This window comes from Chionomys nivalis, chromosome 1 (assembly GCF_950005125.1).
Source record: "Chionomys nivalis chromosome 1, mChiNiv1.1, whole genome shotgun sequence".
Classification (NCBI taxonomy): Eukaryota; Metazoa; Chordata; class Mammalia; order Rodentia; family Cricetidae; genus Chionomys; species Chionomys nivalis.
Window position 1 is genome coordinate 59,055,269 of NC_080086.1, and position 25,475 is coordinate 59,080,743.

The 25,475-nt window shown below is 51.3% G+C and overlaps 1 protein-coding gene across 2 annotated transcripts in view; it reads right to left on the reverse strand.

Moving 5' to 3' along the window:
- The window catches only part of Fgd5 (FYVE, RhoGEF and PH domain containing 5), a 98,037-nt gene that overhangs the window by 32,148 nt on the left and 40,414 nt on the right, over positions 1 to 25,475 (reverse strand). For both annotated transcript variants that reach the window (XM_057755613.1, XM_057755537.1), the window contains exons 3-5: positions 23,335 to 23,464; positions 11,243 to 11,301; positions 11,109 to 11,139 (exon numbers count right to left, since the gene is read on the reverse strand). In XM_057755613.1, the coding sequence (XP_057611596.1) occupies positions 11,109 to 11,139; positions 11,243 to 11,301; positions 23,335 to 23,464 (220 nt within the window). The remainder of the gene's footprint in view (positions 1 to 11,108; positions 11,140 to 11,242; positions 11,302 to 23,334; positions 23,465 to 25,475) is intronic.

Below are 25,475 nucleotides of genomic sequence, written 5' to 3' on the forward strand. Positions count from 1 at the left end.
GTAATTTGCTCAAGGTCCTCATTCTTGAGTTCACGTTTGCCTGATTCCAAAGTGCCATCACTGGGGATGGGCTTTGCATTTTCAAAAGGCAGCACCAGTCCTTGCTGTCTGAGGGTCAGGATGTGAGCTCTCAGCTACTTCTCCAGAACCACGCCTGTCTGCCGGCCACTACATGCCCTGCCATGACGCTATAGACTCGCCCTCTAAAACGATAAACATGACCCCAATGAAATGTTTTCTCTCATAAGTTGTCTTGGTCATGGTGTTTCCTCACAGCAGCAGAACAGTAACTAAGACACTAGTCAATCATGGATGTCCCTGTTGGGTCAACTGGACTCTAGAATCTACTCAGCTAACCCCACACCGTCCTCAGCCGTTTCCCACTTATGCCAACAGGGTCTAGGCTGGCCTGTACGCTGTGCCAGGAACACAGGTTCACTCAGACTAACCAATTGCCAAAGGATACTGGGTATCCTAGGATAATCTTCTGTGGAGCAGACCATGTTTCTATGCTGGCCACCGAAAGGACTAACAGTGCAGAAAACCATGAGGAAATAGGCTCTGTAGTGAGAGGTGTGTGAGCATAAGGGAAATGGCTATAACTTACAAAGAGCACACAGCAGTGAGGGAACCTTCCAGATGAGGCTCCAAAGCATCAAAAATAATACAAAACAAAATAACAACAACAGAATGGATAAAGTGTGATAACATCAAAAATAAAATAAAACTTTTGTGCTCCAAAGAACAGTATCAAGAGAATAAAGATGAGGACTGCGATGTAGTTTAGTGATAGAGCATTTGCCTAGCATACATAAGATACTGAGTTCCACCTAGTAAGGACAGACAGATGGACAGACAGAACCTGAAAAGGGAGTAAAGAAGACCCAAAGAGTGAGAGAAAATGTTTGTAAATTGCATGTTTGATAATAGTCTTATTTACAGGGTTACAAGAAAAAGGACTAACCACCCAGAAGAACACAGAGCAAAGGGCTTGAAAAGACAGGTCTCCAAAGAGTCACTTACAGATAGATGGTCAAGAACCGCAAGAAAAGATACTCGGCACCACATGTCCTTAGGGAAATGTGCAAAACCAAACACAGAGATGTGTCTCACACCTGCCGAGCTAGCTGTCACAGACTCACAGTAACCATTGTTGCAGGGAGTAGAGAATGCGGAGCCCAGTGGGATGAGGGTGTGCACTTGCACCCCACCTGACCCCGCACTGAGGCACTTCCTCCTGCAGGAGGTTCACAGCACTCTTCAAACTCAAGAAACAAGACTCAGGACATGAGCCAAGAGTACGTAAGTCACATGAAGGCCGTCAAGGAGAGCAGGGAGAGGAGACTCTTCAGTGTAACGCTGTCTGCAAGCGCACAAGCTTTCGGGAGTCACCCATGCTCGGGCGGGAATTTTTAGTGACACAGCTGACCTTGAGTCAGCCATGTTCCTGTAAGTAATTCCAACAAACTCATTGGTTCATCAATCAGGACTTAAGGGCTTGGACGATGAAATCAGTTCTTAGGTCTGTTGTTGCCCTCTTTATCCAGGGTGAATGGAAAGAGACTCTAGAGAAAATCGTGTAGCCTCCTCAAAAGGTTAGCGTCACCATGAGATCCAGCAGTTGCACTAGGTGTGAGGCCAAGGGAACTGCAGGCACACATGCTTCCTGCAGCTTAGCATTGCACACAACCAGCAAGAGCCTAATGTCCATCCTCTGGGAAAGGCGCAAACAGACTGTGACATCCAAATGGACTCAGTCACAAGGGAATGAAGGACCAGTGCAGGCACAGATGGGCGAACCTTGACAGCAGATGCTAGAGGGAGGAAGCTGACCACAAAGACCATAGCTTAAGATGCCATTTAAACGAAATGCCCAGAGAGGCACAATTGTAAGAACTACAAACTAGATGGGTAGAAACATTAATACACATACCCCGGTGACCTCTGTCATTGGCACGGACAGAATATTCTCGGATGATGGGAGTAGTGTCTGCCTTTCTTGCACACAGACATGAGCTCTTTTGCTAAGATTAGTTCACTAACTAACTACAGGTAATTTACAAGAATATTTTTAAAAGCAAACAATTCTGAGTCCCCTGGGGGATAGGGGTCAAGCTGGAATACCCCACTTTTCTGCCTCTCCTCCAAACCCTCCAAGGATCACCCACTTCCTTAGAGATCGGGGTCATTGAGGAAGAGCAACATGAACACACAGGAGGCAATAACACCTGCCCAGACCCAGGCCTTCTCCGTGGGTCTCCCTGTGACCCCTGCTGCAAGCCTTGCCAACCAGAGGGAGAGCAATCATGGACTGAGCCAAAATGTGTGCCCCTCCACAAGCCCTCAAGAAGCTAGAGTTCATTATGGCTTGGGGAGCCAGCAAGACCCAGAAGATAGGACTCTCCTTCCTCTCAGTTAAAATGTATTTCCCAGCAGGGTGCATTGGAGCACACATTGGGATGCAGAGGTAGGAGGGTCCTGAGCTCAAGGATGCTTGAGCAACACAGCGAGAACCTGCCTCAAAACAACAACAACAACAAGAATGTCCTAATGGTGTCCACAGTCAGGGAGGCAAGAGAGACATAGTCAGCTGAGGAGGTTGTCTGAGTTAACCTTTGGTCCCCAGAATTTCCCACTGTCACTCAACCTACCAGAGCATCCTTCCCTAACTCCCTTCCCTATGCCTGCCTACCTAAGTCATCAGGGCACTGAGTCCCTTAGAGAGACCTGACACATGACATGAAGAGACTTCCTAGCTGGCCCAATGTGTCCATACCGTCCCCCAGGAGTTGCCCCTCTCTGTAAGGCTTGTCCCTACTTTCTGGTGGGCAAGGCCCATCTTCCCAGACATCATTCCTCCAAATCACAGTGACCCCTCTTTCCCTCCCAGGGCTCTGAAGTCAAAAAACCCTGGTATGACTTCACCCTGGCTGTGTGACCCAGGGAAAGTCACTCACCTTCTCTGAGAAGGTCTGGGCCTGTACTCATCTATCTCTTAAGTTAATACAGTGTGCAATGAAATGAGACAATGTGTGGAGAGTTGGCACACAGCAGTCACTGACCCTGCTATGCTTGTCACCTTGGATACTGACTGTCTGAGGAAGAACTGAATGAATGAACGGATGGGGGATGGGTGGGGCAGACAGTGCCACATTCTGATAAGGAAACTCATGAATGTGTTGACCCCAGAGTCCTGAACACCCCAAGCTTGTCTTGAGAGGTCAGTCATGTCCAGGAGGCTATGGGTGCTTCATTGCAGTTCCCATTCCCGGGGAGAGGGGACAGTACTCTAGTTTGGGGCATACTAGGAGGACCCAAAAATCCTGATCACATATCTCCTTGTGGCCTTCAATGAATCCTCCATCCTGCCCAGGGTACCCTAACCCTGCCTCACCCATGTCTTCTATGAGGAGACCATGTCCACTTCTCCAGGCATGGCTGGTATCCACCTGTGCTTGGGCCCTCTTCTGGAGTCCTTCCCTTCATAGTGTCTGCTCTGCTAACAGGGCCATGGCAGAGCCTCATCCACCTATTACCTGGTATCGATCTGGCTCCTCACGCCATAGCTGGTCACCAAGAGAATGCAATCCTTAACCTTTCCCAACATACCACAGCAGCTCTTTCTAGGGCCACTGGCAGCCTCTCACACACTTGAGATCAAGCCTCAGAAGCCGAGGGTCTCTCTACCTTCCCCCTTCCCTGCTAGCCTCAGCTTTCTCGGTTTTCCTGCTCACAGCATCCTCCACCTGGCTAAATTTCAGTTCCCAAACATGCCAGACCTAGCTGGCCTTCGGGCCTGTGCACATGCCGATCACTCTGGAATCACAAGCCTTCCTTTTCTGCTATCCGACATGCCGTCCTCAAAGACTCCTTCCCCTACACCTGGAAATCTGAACTGGATATTTCAGTGTGTAAAACCCCACCTTTTGTTCATGGGGTTCCCTCTAGGCACCACTTCCTCTCACGTGGTCCATTCTCCATGAGACAGACATGGGGAAAGATGCCCAGCAAGAGAAAGAAACTCATAAATGCACTGACCTCAGAGGGCTCAAGTAACACAGTGCCAGAAAAAGAGATGAGTACGGGGGACACACCTGAAACAAGATCGAGTGGAGCAGCCGCTGGCCCATGGCGACCTTATGCTTGGCTATAACACAAGTCTTGATGTGTTACAATGACAGGGGAATGCATCTTCCCACCGCAGCAACCAGGAAACCAGCAGCAGCAGGAGTCTGGGGAACCACAAACAGGAGGAAGCCAAACAATACTGTGCTGTAAAGGAAGGCTCAAGCTAGAAAGCACCCTGGAGCCTGTGAAATGAAAGCCCACTGTAACAGGACAACAGATACACCAGGTGGGGGGTTGTCAGCCAGGAAGGTACCAGGGACAATATGATGAAGTGAGACTGTACAGGAGAGGGCGGTCTGGCCACCTGCCCTTGGAAAGTCCCCTGCCCAGTGGGAGCTGTGGGGCAGAATGGGGAAAAGGAGTATCTAGAAAGCCTGTGGCTCAGAAGCTCTCTATTAAGCATGGGGATGAGACAGCTAAGGGGAGCCCACCTGTCCTTGGAGTGTTGGGCAGGAAGTGAGCGTTGTCAGAACTATACTAAACCAATTCTTGCAGCAAGTTCGTATTTTAAGTACTACTGATATTGATTTCCCTAAAAACAAACAGTGTTGGGAGATGGACTATTTGATTGGCAGTGGCCTCTTTCCCAGTGTCCTGGCTACCTTGAACAGAGGACCGTCAGTCAAACTGCCAGCCTACCAAGCACCAAGCACCCCAGACACCGTGAGGAAGCCATGGAATGGTTGTGTTTATAGAAGTTGAGATTCTGAACATTCAGCCACAGCCACAACGGTCTTAATTTGTGTCTTAATGTTTACTAAGGACTTTTCCAATTCCAAGCCCCACGAATGCTTTCCCACCATACTGGAGAGTGAGAACCTTCCCTGGGTTTACAGACGGCTGTGACCAGCATGAAAGGAACAGTGCTGTGTGACTCGGGTTAAACACCATGCTTCTTTTACATGTCGGTCCTCTGTGACCGGTGCAAACACCCCTCTGCCTATAGAAACAAGATGCTCAGACCACTGGAGAGCCACTTGAAATGCCTTCCTATGATGCCCCACCTGTGAGGCAGAGAGGCAGTATCCAGCCAGCGGTGGTCCCTATAGCCACAGAAGAGTGGGCTGTGAGGCTGGGCCCCAGAAATGGTGGCATTGTGGATGTATCCTTGGCTTTGGGCATCAATGGCAGCAGAAGACATGGAACACAAGACTGGCAGCAGGACCTGGAGCCGCACACTGCCTGCAAGAGTGCCAGCAGGCCAGCATTTGGAAGGGGCAGTGGGAGCGACCAGTCATAGTGGTGGTAGTGGCAGCAACCACAGCAGTAGTGGTGATCTTAAGGGTGAAGGGTCTTGGATATACTGGGCCAGGGGCTATCACATCAGCCACTGACAAGAGCTGGGGAATTCAAATACCCTAGCTGCTACCATAAGGCTGAGAATTCCTCACTGTCAGATTATAGATCAGACATGTAATGTTCATTGTGCCCAAAGTCAGGCTACCTCCTCTCCTCCTCGCAATCACAGAGAGCTACTGTGAACTTACAGTTCTCAGAGCTGTGTTCTCTTCCCAACCACTGCATGTAAGGTCTACCCTTTCCCACTTTCCAGACCCAAAATGCCCCTAAGTGACAGCTAAACTTATCAGTGCCTGTGACATCTTGCCCATAGGCTGGTTTGAGGGTTTAACCTCCTACCACACATACCTCAAACCTACGAGAGTCAGATACTTCCCTGGTCCTATGGAGTTGAAGGCTCTCCCTCCCGCCAAGACTCAGTGATGCTGCCCATGGTATCACGTGGGAACTCTCCTACTATCCTGGGAACTGAGGACTCAAAGGATCTGTCCCTCCTTCAGGTCCCTGGTTCTACTCTGTAATGGCTGTCTTTCCTATTGTTCTTCCACGTCAGGGCCTCATCACGGCTGCCTGTGACTGCGAGCCTCTAATGCTCCTGAACCGAAATTTCATCTCTGTTGCCTTCTCATAATCTTGCTATTTTCTTTTTTTCTCTTTCTCTCTTTTTCTTTAAAGATTTCTGTTTATTGTATGTGTTTATTGTTTGTAGTCTGTGTACCATGTACATGCAGTGCCTAAGGGGCCAGAAGAGGGCATAGGATCCCCAGGAATTAAAGTTACAGACAGTTATGAACGCCCATGTGGGTGCTGAGATGTGAACCCAGGGTCCTCTGCAAGAGCAACAATCACTCTTAACCACTCACCCATCACCCCAGCCTGAAGCCTGCTATTTTCTTTGACACACCACACCTACTTCCTAGGTCTACACCAGGGCTGGGACCTGTGACCTGTGACCTGATAGCTCTAGGGGGTCCATCTGCTCCTGGTCCTGCCTGTATGCTGCTGATACCGGCTGCTGTCAAATGCTGAGGGGTGCAGAAGCTGCCCAAGCCTTGCCCTGCAGGAGCCCCTTCTCATCTACCCTCAGTTTCCACGCATGCAGAGCAGAAGACCCCCACCTAGCTGACTGGGAACAGGAAGAGCTTTTCTGGGGTACCTACTACTCCCACCCCACCTGGGATCCAGAATAAACACAAAGAAGCATAGCCGAGGAGTTGTACTTGGCTTTGGCCCCTGACTCCTTCTGTCCTGGCTTCCCCTGAAGCTAGCCATGGCAAGTGAGGGGAAGAAGCTGCTCAGTGGTACTCTAGGTATCTTCAAGGAAACCAACTCTAGCTGGGAGTCAGAAACTTTAGCTTTTCTCCTTTTTTGGTTTTTGTTTTTTCTGCCTGAGAGATGGATATGAAGGTTAGGGCCATAGCAGCTACCCAAGTTCACGAGGAACCCTTGAAATGCATGCAGTTTCTCAGATGTAGAGGAGTCCCCAACATTGCCTTCTGGATTTGCTCCACATGAGGACAACCCCTACGTTATTTAAGACACCATATTTGAAGTTTTGTTGCCAGAAGTCAAACACATTCCTAGGAGACACAGTCATTTTTAGAAGGTGTTTATGGTGAGTTATGTTTTCCAAAAAAAAAAAAAAAATGACCACAACAGTATCTCCTACAGGATATTTACGAAATGTGTGCTTGATAATCCTCCTATTGAATGGTAGAGATTATATTCCTCGCCCTTGAACTTGGGTAGACCTCTCGAACTGTCTCCACTCGTGGAGAATGGTGGAAGTGGCGCTACGTGACTTCCAAGCCTGGGTCATAAAAATGGCACGCACTTCCTCCCAGCTTTCTCTTGGGACAATCGCTCTTGGCACCCAGCCACTGGCTGGGAGGAAGCCTAGACTAGCCTATTTGGAGACCACAGGGAGAGGCCATAGGTAAGTTTGCTGGTCACAGGCCCAGATGAGGCCCCAGCCAGTAGCTTCCATCTCCCACCAGATGTGTGAGAGAAGACACCTATAGGAGATTGCAGTCCCTGGCCATCAAGGTACTACTGGTCTTTCAGTCTTCTGGGTCAAGGCCCAGATGTTGTCAAGCAGAGATGAGTTCCCCACCAACCCTTGAGAAAATCTCTGGAAAGCAAAATGACACAGGAGTTTCACTGAGGGTGGGAGAGATGCCATGGGGCCTTCACGGAGGGTCTGTGAATGATACGGCATAGGGATGTCACCGAGGGTCCATGAGCACAGTAGCAGGCTACCCCACATCACTGAGTTTTGAACATGCTTGTTCCCTGGTGACCGCTGGGCTGAGACCCGAATGAAGAGAAGACACTGGCAACCAAGAAGTGGAAGCTGTGAGCCAATGGAAAAGCAGACAGTGGCTGCAAGAGACCCCACACACTTTAAGGGCATCCAGAGGGCAGAGAGGAAAGCTGTGGTACAAAGGAATTGTAGAAGGTGTGCCAAGGGGTGAATGGGCCAGACACCAGTTCTTCTGAGTCCCAGGACAGAAGCCACTCCCCATTCACTCCCCATTGGCAGTCTGGAGAACCTCTGTCCAGAGGAGGGACCCCTGGGAGGACTTATGAGCTTCTAATAGGAGAAATTTGTTTTCTTGTTTTAAAGGTGATCAGAGACCAGTGTTGTTTGAAACATCAACTCACCACATACAAGGAAAAGCACAAGACCTCAGGGGTATTGTGGGGGCTTTGCAGCCTGCTCATCTTGGTTCTGGGTTCCCTCTCTGATCCTTGGTTTGGCCTCTGTGAAACAGCCACATTTAACCACAGAGCTGATACACCGTTCAACCACACATCTTCAAGCTCCATGCACCTGCCCATGCCAGCCACCTCACCTTCTGCACCTGGAGATTCTCTCCTCCCTCCCAAGTCCACTTCCATGACACCTCTCCTATAAGCCGTCCTGGGTTCCCATCATGCCCCTGTGATTCTGCACAAAAATACAGCTGTGCAAATTCTATTTAAGCTGAGTGACGTAAGTATGCCTTCTCACCATCCCCATCCTCTATTTTCCCAAAAACGAGACTTGTCAGTCTGAGGAGATGGCTCATGGGTAATGTGCTCCCAGCACAGCCTGGAACGCACGTTAAAGCCAAGCAGCTGCCATGGTCACCTGCAATCCCAGCACTTGAGAAGCAGAAGACAAGGGATCCCTGAGGCAAATCAGCTAGCAAGTCTAGCCGGAATTGGTGAGCATTGGGTTCGGTGAGAGAACCTCTCTCAAGCAATAAAAGATGGAAAATGACTCAACTTTAGACCTATACACATGCATTTACACACACATACATGCATGCATGTGTGACTGCACACATACAAGCATACATACGTGCATGTAGGTCTCTCTCTCTCACACACACACACCACTTAAGAGCAAATTTTGGGCCTTTCTCGTCTTTGGGGCTCCAAGGCCTATTTCAGTAACAATGGCAACCAAGTAGCCTATGATATTTCAGGGTTAATTGGGGGTTGGGGAGAGAATGTGAGTGGGGGAATCGGAAAGAATAAATGAATTATTGAAAGATGTATTGATCAATGGAGAGGAAGGGAAAAGGGTGGTGAATGCGTAGATGAATAGATAAAGCAAGAGGTGAGTGTGTGGATAGATGGGTGGGTGGATATGGAAAGGAGGGAAGGGTGTGTGTGCGGATTTATAGACGGATGAAAGAAAGGAAGGACTGACGAGTCGATGGCACAGAGGTAAAGGTCTGGAATAGCAAACCAGTGGTTAGATGGTTGATCGATAACGGTGGCGGATGGCTATGTGGGTACAGTATTTGGTGCTGTGGAGATGAGAAGGAGTTGAGTGGCTAAAGCCATCTAACTGAATAGGAGGGGACATGCAGGAGGGTAGAAGCTTTGATGGCAGGCTTCTGGAAGGATAGAAGGGGGCACCTTTGTCAAGGCCCAGCAAATCTATGTTCTAGGCTTTGTGGACCACACTGGTCTTTAAAGGCTCTCTCACGTTCTTCTCTGTCTTCCTTCACATTCAAAAACACAAAAACAATTCCCAGCCAACAGGCTTTCAGAACCAGGCCCCCAAGGTGCAGGAATCGATCCAAATGACTTGATTGACACATTAGTTCTACTGACCATTTGGCAAGCATGAGGTTGAACCCCGAGTCTGAAAAACAGAAGCCCACTCCCCTCCCCACAGCACAGTGGCCTTGGGGAGTAGAGAGATCTGAGGGAGAATCTGCCAACCCTAATGAGTGGGATGAACCTCTGGGTTGGGTTGGGTGCTACATCCTGAAGTCTGTGGTCTACTTCAAGACCAGCATCTCTGGCATGGAGCCATGTGATGGGGTCTCTGCCACTTCTGTCCACGCAGTTCTGATGTGATAACTGCTCAGCAACACAGTTCCAGAAAGCAGCTTCTGAGCTGATTTCCTGGCTCTGCCCTGCCCAGGATGGCATTGTGGCTTGCCAGCAGCTTTAACCTCTCTCCACCTGGCAGGAAGTGCTGCAAACTCACACTGGTGCCTCATAAAACAAGAGCGCCAAGCCCACGTGAGGCTATCAGGCAGGAGCTGGTGAGGGAGCAGAATTCAGGGGTCCCAGTCTTCTCTGCCATGCTGGGTCACCCTTTCAGAAGCAAAGGTGGGGAGGGCTGCGAACTTCAGTCCTGGAAACTTCACACACACAGAACTGGAACCCCAAACAGCTGTCCATGCTAAACCATCGGTTCTCCACCCAGAGAGCCAGCTGCTCCCTGCTCACATGGGGACACCGCAGCAGCATGATCTCTAACTGGTTCACCCCGAGGCCTGGCTTCATGTGGTAGGAGGAGGTCTTCTGCTCTGAGGAGTGGATCATGCATGAGAATAGTGGACAACATTCGGAATCCATGTCTGCCTTGGCTCCATCACTACGTGACCTTAACCCAGTCATTTCCTCCGAGTCTACACGTCACTACCTGCCAAATGCCCACCAGTGACCTCTGGTGGCTCTGACATTCTATGAGCTGAATAAAATAGCCAAGGAATTGAGTATCAAGGCTGAACTGCTGCGGGGCTGGAAATCCTTAGACACTTGGGACAGCTGCCACAGATCTAAACATCCAGCCCCCTCATCTTTGCTGCATGCAACCCTCCCTGTGACTCAGCCTGAATCAAAACCACCTCCTCAGGAGAGCCTGCCCAGATTCTCCAGATTCCCCATAACTGTGGCCATGCCCCTGCACCCTCAATGATTTCTTCCTGCATTTGTTGCCGGAGATCTCCTAGAGAAGAGGAAACCATGGTGACTGAGAAAGGCCCTTGATTCTCTGAGCAACTGTCATTGTACAGACACATCATAGTTGATAAGGACCCAAATATAAGGCACTGGCACAGAGTTTAGGCATGGCTCAGTGGTGGAACACTCACCTGGCATGATGCAAACCCTACGTTCTATCTCCAGCCTCACACAAACACACAGACTGCTTTGGAGATCCTCACCGATATCCAGACTCCCTCCCAGTGTCCCCTGCCAGAGCTCCCACCCCACCCAGGTACGGGGTCTAGTACATCCATCAGTAGACTAGGCTTATCTGAAAAGCCTGGCCCAGAGCCTCAGCCACCAAGCCTGTTAATGTAGCCACCCGTGTGTGCTCCCTGATTTCTGCCTCCTGGAGTTCAGCTCTGTAAAAGGACAGTTAGAGACGATCAGAATGATGAACTCACCAGGCTTAGGTGCTGTAGCATCTGCACGTATCTGTGGAAGGAGAGAAGGATGGTGCTGTGTTAACTCCATCCTGGACAAGCTGGGAGGGGCGGGGTTTTGTGGGCCAGCCCCAGGCAGCTGCTGGAGCACTTACGCTTTCTCTGAAGACAGCAGCTCCTGAGCAATGACAAGGGCTCTGGACTGTCCCTCAACCTGTGGCGGGATGGAAAACAGTGAAAATCAGAGTAGGTAGTTGACAGGACAGTCCTGAAAGTGACCATGCTGTAAGAGGTGGGTCTGTGTGTTTGTCATGAACAGTGAGACCTTCAGCAAGTGCAGTTCCTCACTGAACCTTGGCTTCCTCCTCTATACACATGGGTATGGAAAGTATCTACCCCCAGAAGGCTACCAAACAGATGCCCTGTGTGGTGCCTAACACAGCGCTCAATAAACGTCCTTATCACGGTGACGTGACCTTGGCATCCAGCTTACCATCTCACTGGCCCGACAACCTGCTGTATGTATACTAAGGGGTCTCTGAACACACAGTCCCATCTTCCTCCAGAGTCTTTCCCTACGTCTTCTCTCTCCACCTTTTGACTCTTTCAGGGTGAAGCAGCTACAAGCACCTGCACCATTTACTTTTCTAGTTGCTCTCACAAAAGGCCTGACTAAAGCAACTTAAGAAGAAACAGTGTATTCTGGCTCACAGTTCAGGGAGTCAGCCCATCACAAGGTGGGGGAAACATGGCAGCTGGCCACATTGTTACAGGGCCACGAGGAGTGCTGGACGTCAGCTCACTGTCTCCTTTTCATTTAGTCCAGGACTCCAGCCCAGGGGATAAGGGCTCTGGCAGCTAGGGTGGGTCTTCCCAACTTAGTAAACCCAACCTAGAAACTCCCTCACAGACAAGCCCAGAAGTTTGTCTCTAGGTGACTCTAGGTCCTGCCAGGTCCACAGAATTAACCGTCACAGCTCCTAGCCTAGAGAACGCCAGAAGTCATTCTCTGATCTTCGGCCACAGCATTGATTTTTGCCATAGGCGCTTTCCTGTGTGTCTTAGGAAAATCAACAGCGGGCATGGCTTCTGTCTGCAGGAAGACAGCAACACCCCAATCCCAAGTGACACCTAAAATATCTTCAGACACTGCCAGGCAGACGTCCCATGCTGATAAAATCAGATACAGTGTCTGGCATAGATTAGGTGCCAAATAAACATAGCCTTTCTCCCACTGCCGGTCCCTGATGACTTCCTGGAAGTTTAAGTCACGGCGGCCATTCTGTCAGGGCAGAGGCTGGCCTAGGTCAGTCTCCTTTCTGTGGCACACTGTAGCCTCCAGCTGGAGTGTGAAGACAGGAGAGAGAGCCAAGAGACCCGGGGAAGCCTCTGCTCCTTGTTCACCGCTTCTCTCCTATAGGAACCAAACAGACTCATATCCCATCTGCATCTGCAGGGCCAATGTCAGACTCACAAGGCAGAGGCTAACAGAATCCAGCAGGTGGAAAACCCTCACAAGGGAAGATGCATCTAGTCAGGGCAGGCCTCCACAGCCCAGCAAAGCATCCACAGGCAGTGGTATTTTCTGGGTGAGAGACTTAAAGGTGTCTGTCTCTTATAAAATGAGGAAAGAGAGCCAAACTGGTTTCAGTCTCCCACAGGCCAGTAATTCCTCTGTCATAAAATGTTGAGAGTCACTGCTCTGGTGTTAGAAGACCTGGGTTCAAATGTTGGGCCCCGCTTCTTCCTGTCTTTGTGCCTGTGGGCATTACTGCTCCTCTCTGTGTCTCAACTGTCAACAGGAACAATAATATCTACTATGGCATAAGAGTTCCCAGGTAGGGACACTCAGGGACTGACAAGCACAGCCCTGACCTATGTACACTCATCAGCTCCCTGAGTACAGCTACTTCAATCAACTCTTTTTGCAGATGTGGCAACTGAGGCACCAATGAATCCTACCCTTTGCATAGCTAAGATTCTATCCTAGGTCCAGCTCCAGTGTCCAAGCCCTGGCAAAGAGCCAGCATGGCTAAGTATACATGTTCCCCTGACATCCAGGTTGTATCTAATAAGCCCGCCTTAAGTTCAGGAAACTGTTAAGTCAGGACATATTTAAGTCAGACGTGGTAGCAGGTACCTGTAGTCCTAGTGAGAGGAGGAGGATCACTTGAGACCAGGAGTTTAGGGCTGGCCTGGGAAACATAGTTAGACTCTGTCTCTAAACAAAACTAAACAAAATAAGTGCTTCTGTTGCCCAATAAACCCACTGTAAAATCAAAATACCCCAGGTCAGTCCACTGTACTGTAAGTGGGGGACCATCTGCACTCAGTGAACTCTGAATGTCTGTGCTCCGTCTATGTGCCGAGTGTTCCTGTGTGGCACCTGGCTGGGTCTGGCATTGCAGGCTGGTGTCCTTAGACTTGGCTCCTAGCTGCCACAGAGCTGTGAACAGACTAGTGCCTGGTTCTGTTCTGTGGACAATCGTGTGGCCATGGGTCACTGTTAACATGCCTTGGTTGCCTCACATGGAAAACAAGGTGTCTACCCCCCACTGCAGGGACACGGTGATGGATGGGAGAGGTTTCACTCTTCCCGGACTTTTGAAGTTGTCGTCATCACCATTGTTAGGATCTCTGCATCGGGGACAGACTTCTGGGAGGGCTCTGGCACGGACGGCTCTGCACGTCCCTCCTGCCAGACAGGCATATTTGGGGTGGGACACACAGCCACTCTGCTTCAGCACTCCAAGATGATGGATGCGCCTTCACTGGGGAGGCCTGCCAGGCTTGGTGCCCCAGGTTCTCCTCCGAAGCTGCTTCTGGGTGGAGACCAACTGGGCCATTTAACACACATGTTTATTTAACCAGGAAGTGAACTTAGAGAAGGCAGTGTCCAGGGACATGCTTCTGGGAACAGGGCTCCTCCCAGGAGCATCGGATTGGGGCATGAAGGCCTGTACATGATATTGCCCAGAGCCAGATAGGGAGTGTTGACACCAGACAGCTGCCTGCCCCTACCCAGAGCTGTCCCAGGGCCAATCAGTCCTGCCCCTTCTCCCCACTCTCCAGACAAATCAGTTACTATTAGGCTCAGCTCCTCAGGTCAGTTCTTCCGCCAGGGAGTCTCATTAAACAGCAGGTCCTGGGGAGAGTCCAGACTGCTGGCTCTGTCTCCATGTCTTGGTTTCCCTAGCTGTCAAGGTAGGGAGCACTAAGAGCCCTTGGGTCCTCCTTTTCCTAACCAGCATCTGTAGGAGTCTGGAAGCTCCTCCCTGAAGCTAGTCAGGACTATGACAGCAGTGAGCAAGAGCAGGGGAGCCCAAGTTCCCTAGCGTTCCTGAGACTTGGATCCAGCAGCAGGCACACTAGGGGAATGACTTGCTGATTGTCCCCATGGTCACCTGTTGTTCTTGTGTCACATGGAGAGGGATGGGGGATGGCAAAGAGGAACAAGTGCCTGCAGGACAATGAAGGAGAAGGGACAGCAGAGACACATAGCTTCCTGTGATCCAGTAGAGAGGGAGGAAGCAGCATGAAAATTCTGGGAGGGAAATCTGGGTCTGGCTGCAGTTTGTGACAGACCTGCAGTGGCAAAGTGCTGTCTTGGAACTCTGTCCTATGGTAGTGAAGACTTCTTTTTACTCCTGATGTCACCTCTGAGTTGTTAAGGCCCTGAAGTGAGTGCTTCTTAGACTTCAATTCCTTCTTGGGAGACACAAGACTCTCCAGTGTCAGTGATGCCTACACCCACCCAGCAGTGGCTGCCCACCTCTCTCCACCCAGCCCTTGGAAAAGCACCTTCTACTTGCCACTTGTGCAAGTTAGACTGGATGCCATGAACAGTGGAACCCTGCAGAATGGCCCTTCTGTGCCTGACTTCTTCACTTAGCCAAGCGTCCTCTAACATCATCCATCCCTGGAAATAGCAGGATCTCCTTAAAGGCTGAATACTACTCCACTGTTAACCTATGTGTACATGTGCATGTGCTGTGCGCGAGTGTGCGTGCGTGTGTGTAGGTCAGGAAACAGCTTGTGGGAGACAATTTTCTCTTACCACCATCTGGGTCGCAGGAATCAAACTCAGGCTGTCAGACTTAGCAGCAAGTGCCCTTACTTGCTGAGCAACCATGCTGGCTCCATATTCCTTTGTGTACATGTGTGTTGGTGTAGGTTTTTCTGTTCATGTGTTGCTTTCATTGGTTAATGAATAAAGAAACTGCTTTGGGCCTGATAGGGCAGAACTTAGGTAGGCGGAGAAGACAGAACTGGAATGCTGAGAAGGAGGGCAGAGTGGGAGATGCCATGGATTTTCTGCCTGAGACGGATGCTGGTTAGAATCTTGCCAGTAAGTCACAGTCACATGGCAATACACAGATTAATAGAAATGGGTTAAATTAAGAAGTAAGAATTAGCCAATAAGAAACTAGAGCTAATGGGCCAAGCAGTGTTTTAATGAATACAGTTTCTGTGTGGTTATTTCTGGTGTAAGCTAGCCGGGCGACAAAAAAGGGACCCTCTCCTTGCAACAGTGTGTGTGGACCATATTTTCTGTACCCCTCTATTACAGACAGACACTCAGAGAATAGGTTTCATGTTAAATGTTCTTAGCATGATTATGAAATAAGAACTTCTAAATGCCCCTTCCAGTGTGCCACCTTCTCGAATCCAGGGCAGCAGCAGCTGTGACTAACTTGCAAGTTCCCATGCTGGAAGCAGGAGGAGTCAGCTCACATCTCTGTCTTGTCCCTACATCTCACTTTGGCTCTAGAAGGTTAATCATGACCTTAATCAAAGGTTAATCAAAAATCAGGATGTTGTCTGGATGGCAAGACTTTCTCCTGTCATCTCCTGCCTCCTGTGGATACATGTTCACCTTCCCATGCATGCTGGCTAGTTCTATGTCAACTTGAGACAAGCTAGAGTCATTTGGGAAGAGGGAGCCTCAACTAAGAAAAAAATTTCTACCAGTTTGGCCTGTAGGTAAGCCTCAGTACATCTGTTTGTTTGTTTGTTTGTTTGGTGAGTAGCGTGGGAGGGCTCAGCCCACTGTGGGTGTTGCCATCCCTGGGTTGCTGGTCCCAGGTTGTATAAAAGCAGCAGGCTGGGCAAGCCATGGGGAACAAGCCAGTAAGCAGCATCCTCCATGTCCTCTGTATTAGCTCTGCCTCCAGGTTCCCACCTTGAGTTCCTGCCCTGACTTCCCTGGATGGTGAACAGCAAACTATAAGCTGAACTAAATGCTTTCCTCTCCAAGTCGCTTTTGGTCAGTGTTGTTACATAGCAATAGAAACCGTAACTAAGAACTCCTGTAACCATGACCCATTCTCTTATGAGGACAGCTCCCCCACTCCCGCTCCTATAACACCTGCATACCCCAACTCAAGCCTCAAACACCTCCCTCCCCAGTGAAGCTCCGCTCACACACAGCACCGGAGCTGCCCTAGCTGTTCTGCCCCACAGAGCCATTGCTGGACTGAGAGACACATCACAAACAAGTTGGTTGGATGGGCATGACAAGCTTAGTTTAAAGGTTCTCAAGGGAGGAAATGGTGTTCTCCAGTTCCCCCAAGGCTGGGTGCCCCATTAGCATCTTCACCGGCATCCCAGGGCAGAGGGTGCTGCTGAGGCTGACCATCAGAGAGTGCACAGGGACAGCGGGCATCATGGCATTGTGCCATCTGACTGAGGCCTGGGGTGGGATCTGGGACATGGGTCGTCTAAGAGGCACTCAGGTGCTGTGGGTGTTTTCTATGCACGCCGTGTATCAAGCAGATCACTACACAACACCAGGAAAGAGGGAGCAAGGGGGACTGTGACCTGAGGCCCAGTCAAACACCTGGGACCATTAGGTAGAGAACCCTCAGCAACCTCGTGCCCAGCTCCTTACTCTGTCTACCTCTAAGCTCAACACTGGTGTATGACATCCAGTCACCTCTGGACCCCGTGAGTCCTCCTGGATCCTCAAAGCTAAGCTCTGAGTTCTCCCTTGCCCACACTGCCTTAGAGTGTCCGTGTCATTGTTGTGGTAGCATGCGGTAACCACCTCCTTGCAGGTTCCTGGGGGCCAAGAGATCCCAGCCTCAGCAACTGTATGGAGCGAGCTGTTCGGCATATTCTCTCTGTTGTTGTGAGCAGAGATGTCTTCACCAAGCGCAGGGATGGAGGCTAATACATTCAGTCACTCCTCTGTTTATCTATAGATAGCAACTGCTTTTTTACGCACCGGGCCACGTGGAACCTGCCCTCCTGGGGCTACTCTACCAGGGAAAGGCCAACCTCACACAAGCGAACGCAGATACAAGGACACAATTCCGGGATCAGGAAATGGGCAGGAATGTCACGGCGAGAACAGCAGGAGGTGACGTTGTGCAGAGAGGACAGAAAGTGGAGGAAACGGCAAGTGTTGGTTCTGGGGTGGCTGCGGGGCAGGCGGCACTCGGTTCTGTACTCTCACCGCACCTGGTCAAAGGCTAGGCGCTCCTTTACTTTATTTGGTATGTGGCTGAGATAAAGTGATAACAACATGATACACCAGGAATCAACTGTTACCACAGAAATGAGAGAAAGAGGGTTGGCAGGTATGAGCTCAGTTTGAGATGGGTTGTGTCTCCGAATCTGCATGTCTGGAAGGCTGCAGCTAAGGATGCAGGATGAGAGGAGGCACTGGAATGGGACAAGGATTTGGGAAATGTCCCATATAGAGAGGGACAAAGGGGGGCAGCTGGAGAAATGAAAGGGGTTCTATCTATAGTGACAGTGCCTGTGAAGACCATGGAAGAGGAATTCCGAGGCTGTGGTCACCAGGCTGGGGCTGGGCATGGGGGCTTCTGTGGACTAGGAGACAAGGCCTGGATCAGCGAGGGTGGGGGTGTGAAGCGTGCATGTGGAGGCCAAGGAGATGGCACATGTGAGGACCTTGGGAAGACCCTGAAGATCTCCTCCCTCCCCAGCTCCATGTGTCTCTGGCCACACCTCTCTACAGGCCTCACTGCGTGGAGCTCAGAGGCTCCTTCATCAGTAAGGAGACTGGAATTTTCTGCACCAGAGGTGGAAATGTAAGAAGGTGCAAAAAACTGTATGAAAAGTAAAAACAGAATTATCACATCGCAGAGCAATCCCACTTCTGGATACACACTCAGTAACACCAGGTCAGTGAGAGACAGCCTCACTATTCACAGCTGGGTCACAGTTGGGTCAGAAGGCAGAAGCCACCCAGTGTACAGACGAAAGGTAGTCTAGCTAGACACTAGATGTCTGAAGGGCTACCACAAGGTTGGGCCCTGTGATAAAAGCCAGGCTAGTAGTCGCTAGAAGCCAACCATCTACTCCTCACATTCACAGACCCTGGAGGGTAAATTCACATGGACAGAAAGCAGTAGAGTGAGAGCCAGGGACTGCAGAGGGGGACATCTAATGAGGAAGGAGCAGAAGTTCTATAAATGCATGGTAGAGGAGGCTACACAAACTGGGCGCGCTTAACGGACTGCAGCCTGGGGAACACAGCTCAGGGGCAGAGACTCGAGCAGCCTGTGCAAGACCCTTGTTCCATCTCTAGCACCACACACATATTAATGGAATTGGTGTCATGCCATTTTATCATAACATTTTTCCAAAACTGAAAGAAAGAAAACGATATCAGGCTTCTCCCTCCTCTCTAAGATCCCCAAATCTTTACCCAGGAGCTCCTGTCCCAGTACCACCAGTTGGCTGACTCACGTCTTACAGAACTAAGTAGCGCCCAGCCCAGCCTGGAGAACTCCTCCAGGCTACCAGCAGGCAGCCTTTCCGGTAAGGTGCTGGCATGCAGCAAGTGCAGTGTTCATGAAGCATGCTGTGGTGGAAGAAGAGATGAGCGAGGACACTGACGGGGGCAGATGGGCCAATATGCAGGTGCACGCCTGAACTCCAGGTCTGTGAGAGGGCTTACAGGAACCACCATGGTTCAATTGGATATGAACCTGGGGAAGGGGTAAAGGAGAAATTACAAGTGGAAGGGCTAGGGCCAAGGTCAGCTGTGGTGTGGGCAGGAGGGGGCCTGTGGGCTCAGCCTTAGGAGACCTTTCTGCCAGCAGGGTAGGGCTGGGAAGGGCCCAGGCCTCAGGGAAGTGTGGCTAGATGTAAGGCTGTGGGGAGGAGGTGTGGGGAGGAGAAAGGGAGGTGCCGGGTCCTGGCTGGGCACTGGTCTCCTGGGAGCTGGTATTTTGCCTGAAAAGTCCCCATTAGCCTGTAAAACGTACTCATTGTTGGGCAGGCGGGGTGCGCCAGCCTGTGGCCTCTGAATGTCTTTTACAGCAGAGCTATTTTTAAGTCCTTCTTGCTTTTCCTTTTTTCCTTTCTCCTCCTTTCCTTCAACCTACACCCTTTGTGTGTCTGAGTAAGAGAGGGCGAGGCCAGACACGGGGGTGGACCAGTTGGACTCGACTTCCTGTTCTGCTCCTGCCTCCAAACATCTGGGAAGCAAGGAGCTCACTACTGTACCCCAAAACCATTCCCACGGCCTCCCCAGGAGCTCCTACTAACTGCTTACTTCTCTTTAGAGGGATTCAGGGCTGGGAGGCCTGCTCTGTCTTGCCTCCTACATAAGGCTACACAGTTATGGAGATGGCGGCAGGGGTGTGTGTGTGTGTGTGTGTGTGTGTGTGTGTGTGTGTGTGCCTGTGGAGCCAGAGCTAGGTGAGCACAGAGGACAGGGAATGAGGGAGGCCTCCCTGGAGTCCCCATCTCACCAGCACTGTGATGGAGTGGGAAGATGCCCCACTTGGAGACTTCACTGCAAACTTCACTGCCTGTCACAGGCCACAAGGCCTTGGGCCTTTGGGAACCTGGAGCATGGCCAGAGTGGACTGCCCAGCCTCTGGGGGCAGCATAGCAGCACACGTGGGGAGCAAGCCCATTTTTAGTTCACAAGAGTTTCCCCCCAAAGGAAAGGTTTTTGCTTGTGGTGCTGGGGATGGGCTGTAGGACCTCAAGCCCAGGAGACAAGCACCCCTCCCCCACCTAGGAAAATCCTGCATTTGGATATGAGGCGGTAAGAGAGCAAGCTACCACGATGCTATCAGGTGAACAGCAAACAAATCAGACACTCTAAATGTCCTCTGTGGGCTGGCAAGAGAGGGGCCAGAACATCTGAATAGCGGAATACTCTGCAGTATGGAAAATGTGTGATTCTATGTACTAACGTGGGAAGACCTCTGAGGTACTATGGAAAAAAAAATCGAATGAGCCATTTCAAGATCCTGACAATCTGATCCAGTTTCTGTAAAAGTAACTCTGCAACCAGTCCATGCCATTCCCATTCACAGTGATCTACATGGGAGAGGTGAGGACCAGGTCTAGAAGAATGAGTCCTTTGAGAGTGGTGAGGGGTTTGGCTCAGGGCACTGACTCCTGTCTGTAGTGATGCTAGCAATGTGCTGTGCAAGGGAAATGAAATTGGCTTGTTTAATTGTTTGTTTGCCCTTCCTGGGTACACATGTGCTCACATGGGCATGCATGTTGTATGTGAGTGGAGGTCAGAGGTCAACCCTGTGTGTGTATATTCCTTGGTCATTCTCCACCTTGTATTTTGGGACAGAATCTCTCATTGAATTTGGAGCCTACTATTTGGCCAGGCTGTCAGGCTAGGGAGCTTCAAGGATTTGCCTGTCTCTGCCTCCCTGCAGTACTGGGGTTACAGACACATGCCACTGCGTTTACATGGGAACTAAGGATCAAACAGGCTGGTGAGGAAATTATCCACTGGGCCATTTCTCCAATTCAGGAAAACCTGGCTGTAGAGGTGATTTCCACTCTGGTATAACTTGTAAGCCTCACACAGGACAGCAGCCGAAGGCTGGGGATGCTCGGCAGAGGAGGGGGTTCTGCAGAGGGAAGAGGTCTCCTGGAAGAGCCCAGCCCTGCGGCTCTCAGAATAACAGGATGCTCCTGGCTGACTTGGCCTGGCCTCGGCTGCCCATTGGCTCTATCTGGTATAACCCCAGCCAGATCAGCCAGGGGTCACTTGACCTTGGCAACTGTCACTGTCTTAACTGTTCTGACCCTCAGTGTCACACTCCTGAGCTCTGACCTCCGTGTGTTCTAACCAGCCCCACCTTGTAATCATGCTGCGGCTACCACAGTGGCTAGTTCAAGTGCACAGACAGGAAACCAAGGGACCCAGCAGTTAAGAAGTTGTCTGTCGTTTAGGGGCAAGTGGCAGAGCTGGGTTTAAACCAACTCTTGCTCTCGTGGGACCCTGCTTCCTGCCTCCGAGTGCCCATGAATATCCAGGGCCTTGGGACTTCACTGTTTCACAGTGGTCCCAAGCAGGCCAGCCCCTGACCCAAGCAGGCAGCCTCTTCCTGTCCTCCATGCTGCCTCTCTCCTCCAGTACCTCTCTTCCCTCTTCTTCCCTTTTTTGTCTGTCCCTCTTTCCTGTTCCTTGGATTCAGATGACAAGTGCACCCCTGTCCCCATCCTGGCCTATGGCCATACTCTGTTTGTTGGACCCTCCTATAGACTCAGCAACACTCCCATTTTAGAGATGGGGAAGCTATGGGCCAAGGTGACACAGCTGGAGGAGGGGCAGTAGGTAGTCTGAGTGGCAGGCACCAGTTCCAAATTCCCTGCCATTGGTGTTCTGCTTCCAGACCCCACAATAACAGAGATGCCTAGGAAAGCCTAAAGCCTCTCTGACAGGTACTAGTGATGACAGGATCTCTTTCCTTCCAGCAATGACTTGGGAATTCTTTTAGGGGGAAGAAGGTGTGGAGGGAGAAAGACAGATACTAACCAGTCAGACCTCTGTTTGGGTCCCCAAGCCCTTCAACTACCAGCAGTGTGACCCTGGGCCAGTGGCTTGATCACTCTGAGCCTGTGTCTTCAACTGTAAAGCAGGGAGGGAGTTGGCTGGGTCAGTTATGAGTCTCCAGGGCTATGCTACAGCTCAGCAGCAGAAGGGACAGACAGAGGCAGGGCAGGGGCAATGGCAATGGGAGAACTAGGAAGGACAGGAGGGGCTGGGAGGGTCTATTGAGGGCCAGGGTGATGGAGGAGAAAGCAGGAAGGCCTGAGTAAAAGCAGCAGGGCAGGGGCAGGCAGGGCAGGGGCAGGCAGGGCAAGGGCAAGCAGGGCAGGGGCAGGCAGGGCAGGGGCAGGCAGGGCAAGGGCAAGCAGGGCAGGGGTGGGCAGGGCAGGAGGAGGCAGGGTAGGGGCAGGCAGGGCAAGGGCAGGCAGGGAAGAAGCAGATAGAGCAGGAGGAGGCAGGACAGGGGCAGGTAGGGGCAGGCAGGGCAAGGGCAAGCAGGGCAGGGGTGGGCAGGGCAAGGGCAGGAAGGGTAGGAGGAGGCATGGCAGGGGCAGGCAGGGTAGAGGTGGGCAATGCAGGAGGAGGCAGGGCAGGGACAGGCAGAGCAGTGAGACAGCATAGACAGACTCCTTCTTGGGGCTTCTACACAGTCAGTAACTTCGGGGAAACAGTGTTCAGAACACAAGTGTATTTTTTTAAAAAGCCGAAGTCTGGCTACAAAATGACAGTTTGTTTCCCAGAAGCTTGGTGAGAGCCAGGTCCCAGCCCAGCTTCCACAGCCACCACTTCTCTGGCCTTGTGAGACCCGGAACTGCCATGGGAGGGATGGTGAGAAGACACGGGGGAGAGATGAGGGAAAAGCTTCTGGGGAAGATGATCAGACAATCACCACGACTCCTGCAGATGTCCAAGGTGGAAACCATCTGGCTCCCAGGGGTCCTGAGAAGACTGAAGTGTGGAAGGCAGTGAGGGGAGGTGCAGCCAATGCGAGCACCCTGTGGAAAGTGGTACTGCTTCCACCTACACGATGTGTCAAGCCATGAGCAGCTCTGGTCTCCCCCAGGACAGGGTCACTCTATGTCCCTTCCGAACAGTCTCTCCAATACCTACCCCTGCCGCAGGCTTGCTGCTTAGGGAAGCAAAACCAGCAAGCGCCACAGACTGTTTTCAGTCAAAGGCATTCTCCCTGTTCTCCTGATTCCCACCTCACAGATAAGGAAACCAAGGCCTGAATACATTAGAATCTGAGTCTGTCTTGTCAGAACTCCACTCTGCATCACACACAAAGACTTTTGGAAGCCCCACACTTCTTCAGACACAGGAAGTGTCTCCAACCACTGCCCAGCGACTGAGGAATGGCTACAGCGAGGGGTGGGGGTGTGGTCTTTCCCATTCTCTCCACTTCCAGATCTCTGCCCCCCAAACCTTTCCCAAGCCCTTCACCTGAGGGTGCCCTACCTTGTGTGTGAGGCTGGGGTCTCTTGAAGCACTGTCCTCATCCTCTGAGCTTCCCTGTTCTTCGTCTGATGTGAGGTCCTCTCTGGGAGCCGCTGAGATGGGACAGACCTTGTAGGGCTCAGTGTAGGCGCTAGGCAGAGCAAGGAAGAGGGTTAGAGCTGCTTGTCCGGCCCATTTCACAAGCTCCCGACCAGTGCACACTCCCTTCCCCACCCTGGCCACAGGGACTCCCTTTCAGTCCATCAGACAAGCTAGGGTCTCTCTGGCCCCAGGGCCTTTACACATGCAGGTAAAGACAACCCCAGGCCCCTGTCAGGTCCAGGCGGGCTAAGACATGAGGGAAGACCCAAAGCAAATTAGCCTAAGTCAAACCGCGTCTTCCTCCCAACACGTCAGACATTTCTGTTCTTCATTTCAAAATATTAGATGTGGGCCTCTTCTTTTAAATGATGAGAACAGACAGTTTCTCTTGCCACAAGCCCTGAGCTTCTTTCTATGGCACAGGAAAAATATCCCAGACCAGGTTTATTGTAGGCTGGAGCCTCTCCGCACCTCCCTCTTGGCCACTGTGGTACTGTGGGTGTCAGTGGTGGAAGACAGCATGCACAGCAAGGTGGCTGAGCTCAGGTCTTGCCTTCCAGAGCCACCTGGGGAAATGTGTAACCATTTGTATCTGTCCCATAGGTAGGTGGCAGGGAGTCTGGGGCACTTCCTCTTAGAGAAGTGGCCATGATTGTCCAGCTGGAGCCTGCTATGCCTGTTCAGGACCACTGGTCATCAAGAGTGAGGGCGGGAGTGGTCAGCTGAACTTCTGAACCCTCATCAAGGAGAATAGGGCAAGGCAGGCCTTTCGTAGAACACATTGGGGAAGGGGGAAAGTTTCCAGCCAACTTTACAGGCATCAAGCCCCTCCCACATTCACCTCCCCCTAGGTTCCCTGAGACCACTGCTGTCTCCATCATATCACCTATGGGCCAGACGCCTCCTGCCTCAAAGTCTGTGACATCTGATTCCATCCTCACTGTTCACCTATCTGTTTTTCATCCACCACCGAGAGGGACCTTGAGATCCTCTCTGGTCATGTGGCCCTTTCGTGAAAAACTCTTTGTAAACGTCCTGACATTGTCTAGATTGGCTCCCACAGCTCAGCTTGGCCAAGCGGACACATTTCATGTCTAGTGAAAGAATCTGTGTCAGAAAGGAACTTAAGTAGAGAGCAACAGAAGAAGACCCAGGGGCCAAGGTGGTGACGTGTACCTTAATCCCAGCCCTCAGGAGGCAGAGGCAGGGGGATCTTTGAGTTGAAGACCATCCTGGTCCATGTAGCAAGTTCCAGGTCAGCTAGGGCTACACAGTGAGACCCTGTGTGGAAAAAACTGACAAGAAGACACCTTGTTGAGTTCTGACCTCCACACACATGCACATATACACGCACGAGCACACTCCCACAGGAACATGGCAACGCACGAATGCACACCTGCCAGCTTGTCTGGAATCCTGGCTCCATCATTTCCAGCAAGTTCCTCCCTTCTGTGTCTTGTCTCTCTTTCTATTTTGGGAAGTGATGCAGGGGTTCAGGATGTTCTGAGGACCGAGGAAGAGACTGCGCTAAGGTCCTCAGCAGAGTGGTGAGGATGCTCACTAGATGCTAGGATGCTCTTCCCACAGCCTGGCAGCTGTGGACCAATGCCTTGATCAGCCGCAGGCCCATCCCATTGGCTGGCACCTCATCTGCTCTCCTGTACCCCACTCTAGGTGGCCCCATCTCTATAGTAACTTAGTGCTGAGTAGAACAGTATAAGGGTCAGGTGGTCAGGTTCAGTGACTGAGAGACCTGGAATCCACATGTCAGGAAGAAGGGGGACCTCCCTGAGACCTTAGGTGAATCACTCAAGGCGAGATCAGCCTCATTGTTTCCTGGATTGGGTTTGGAAGGGCCTACGAGACGTGTAACACACACTGTTGGTTGTGTCTGAAGCCTTCCAGAGATGGACGATAGGCAAAGGACTAGAGCCGCCGTGTATGTGGGCAGCACTATCACAGAACCTGGAAGCCTGGGGGACAGAGAGGGAGGTCACTGCCAGTCTAGGGGGACAGAGGGGGAGGTCACTGCCAGTCTAGGGGGACAGACAGAGGGGGAA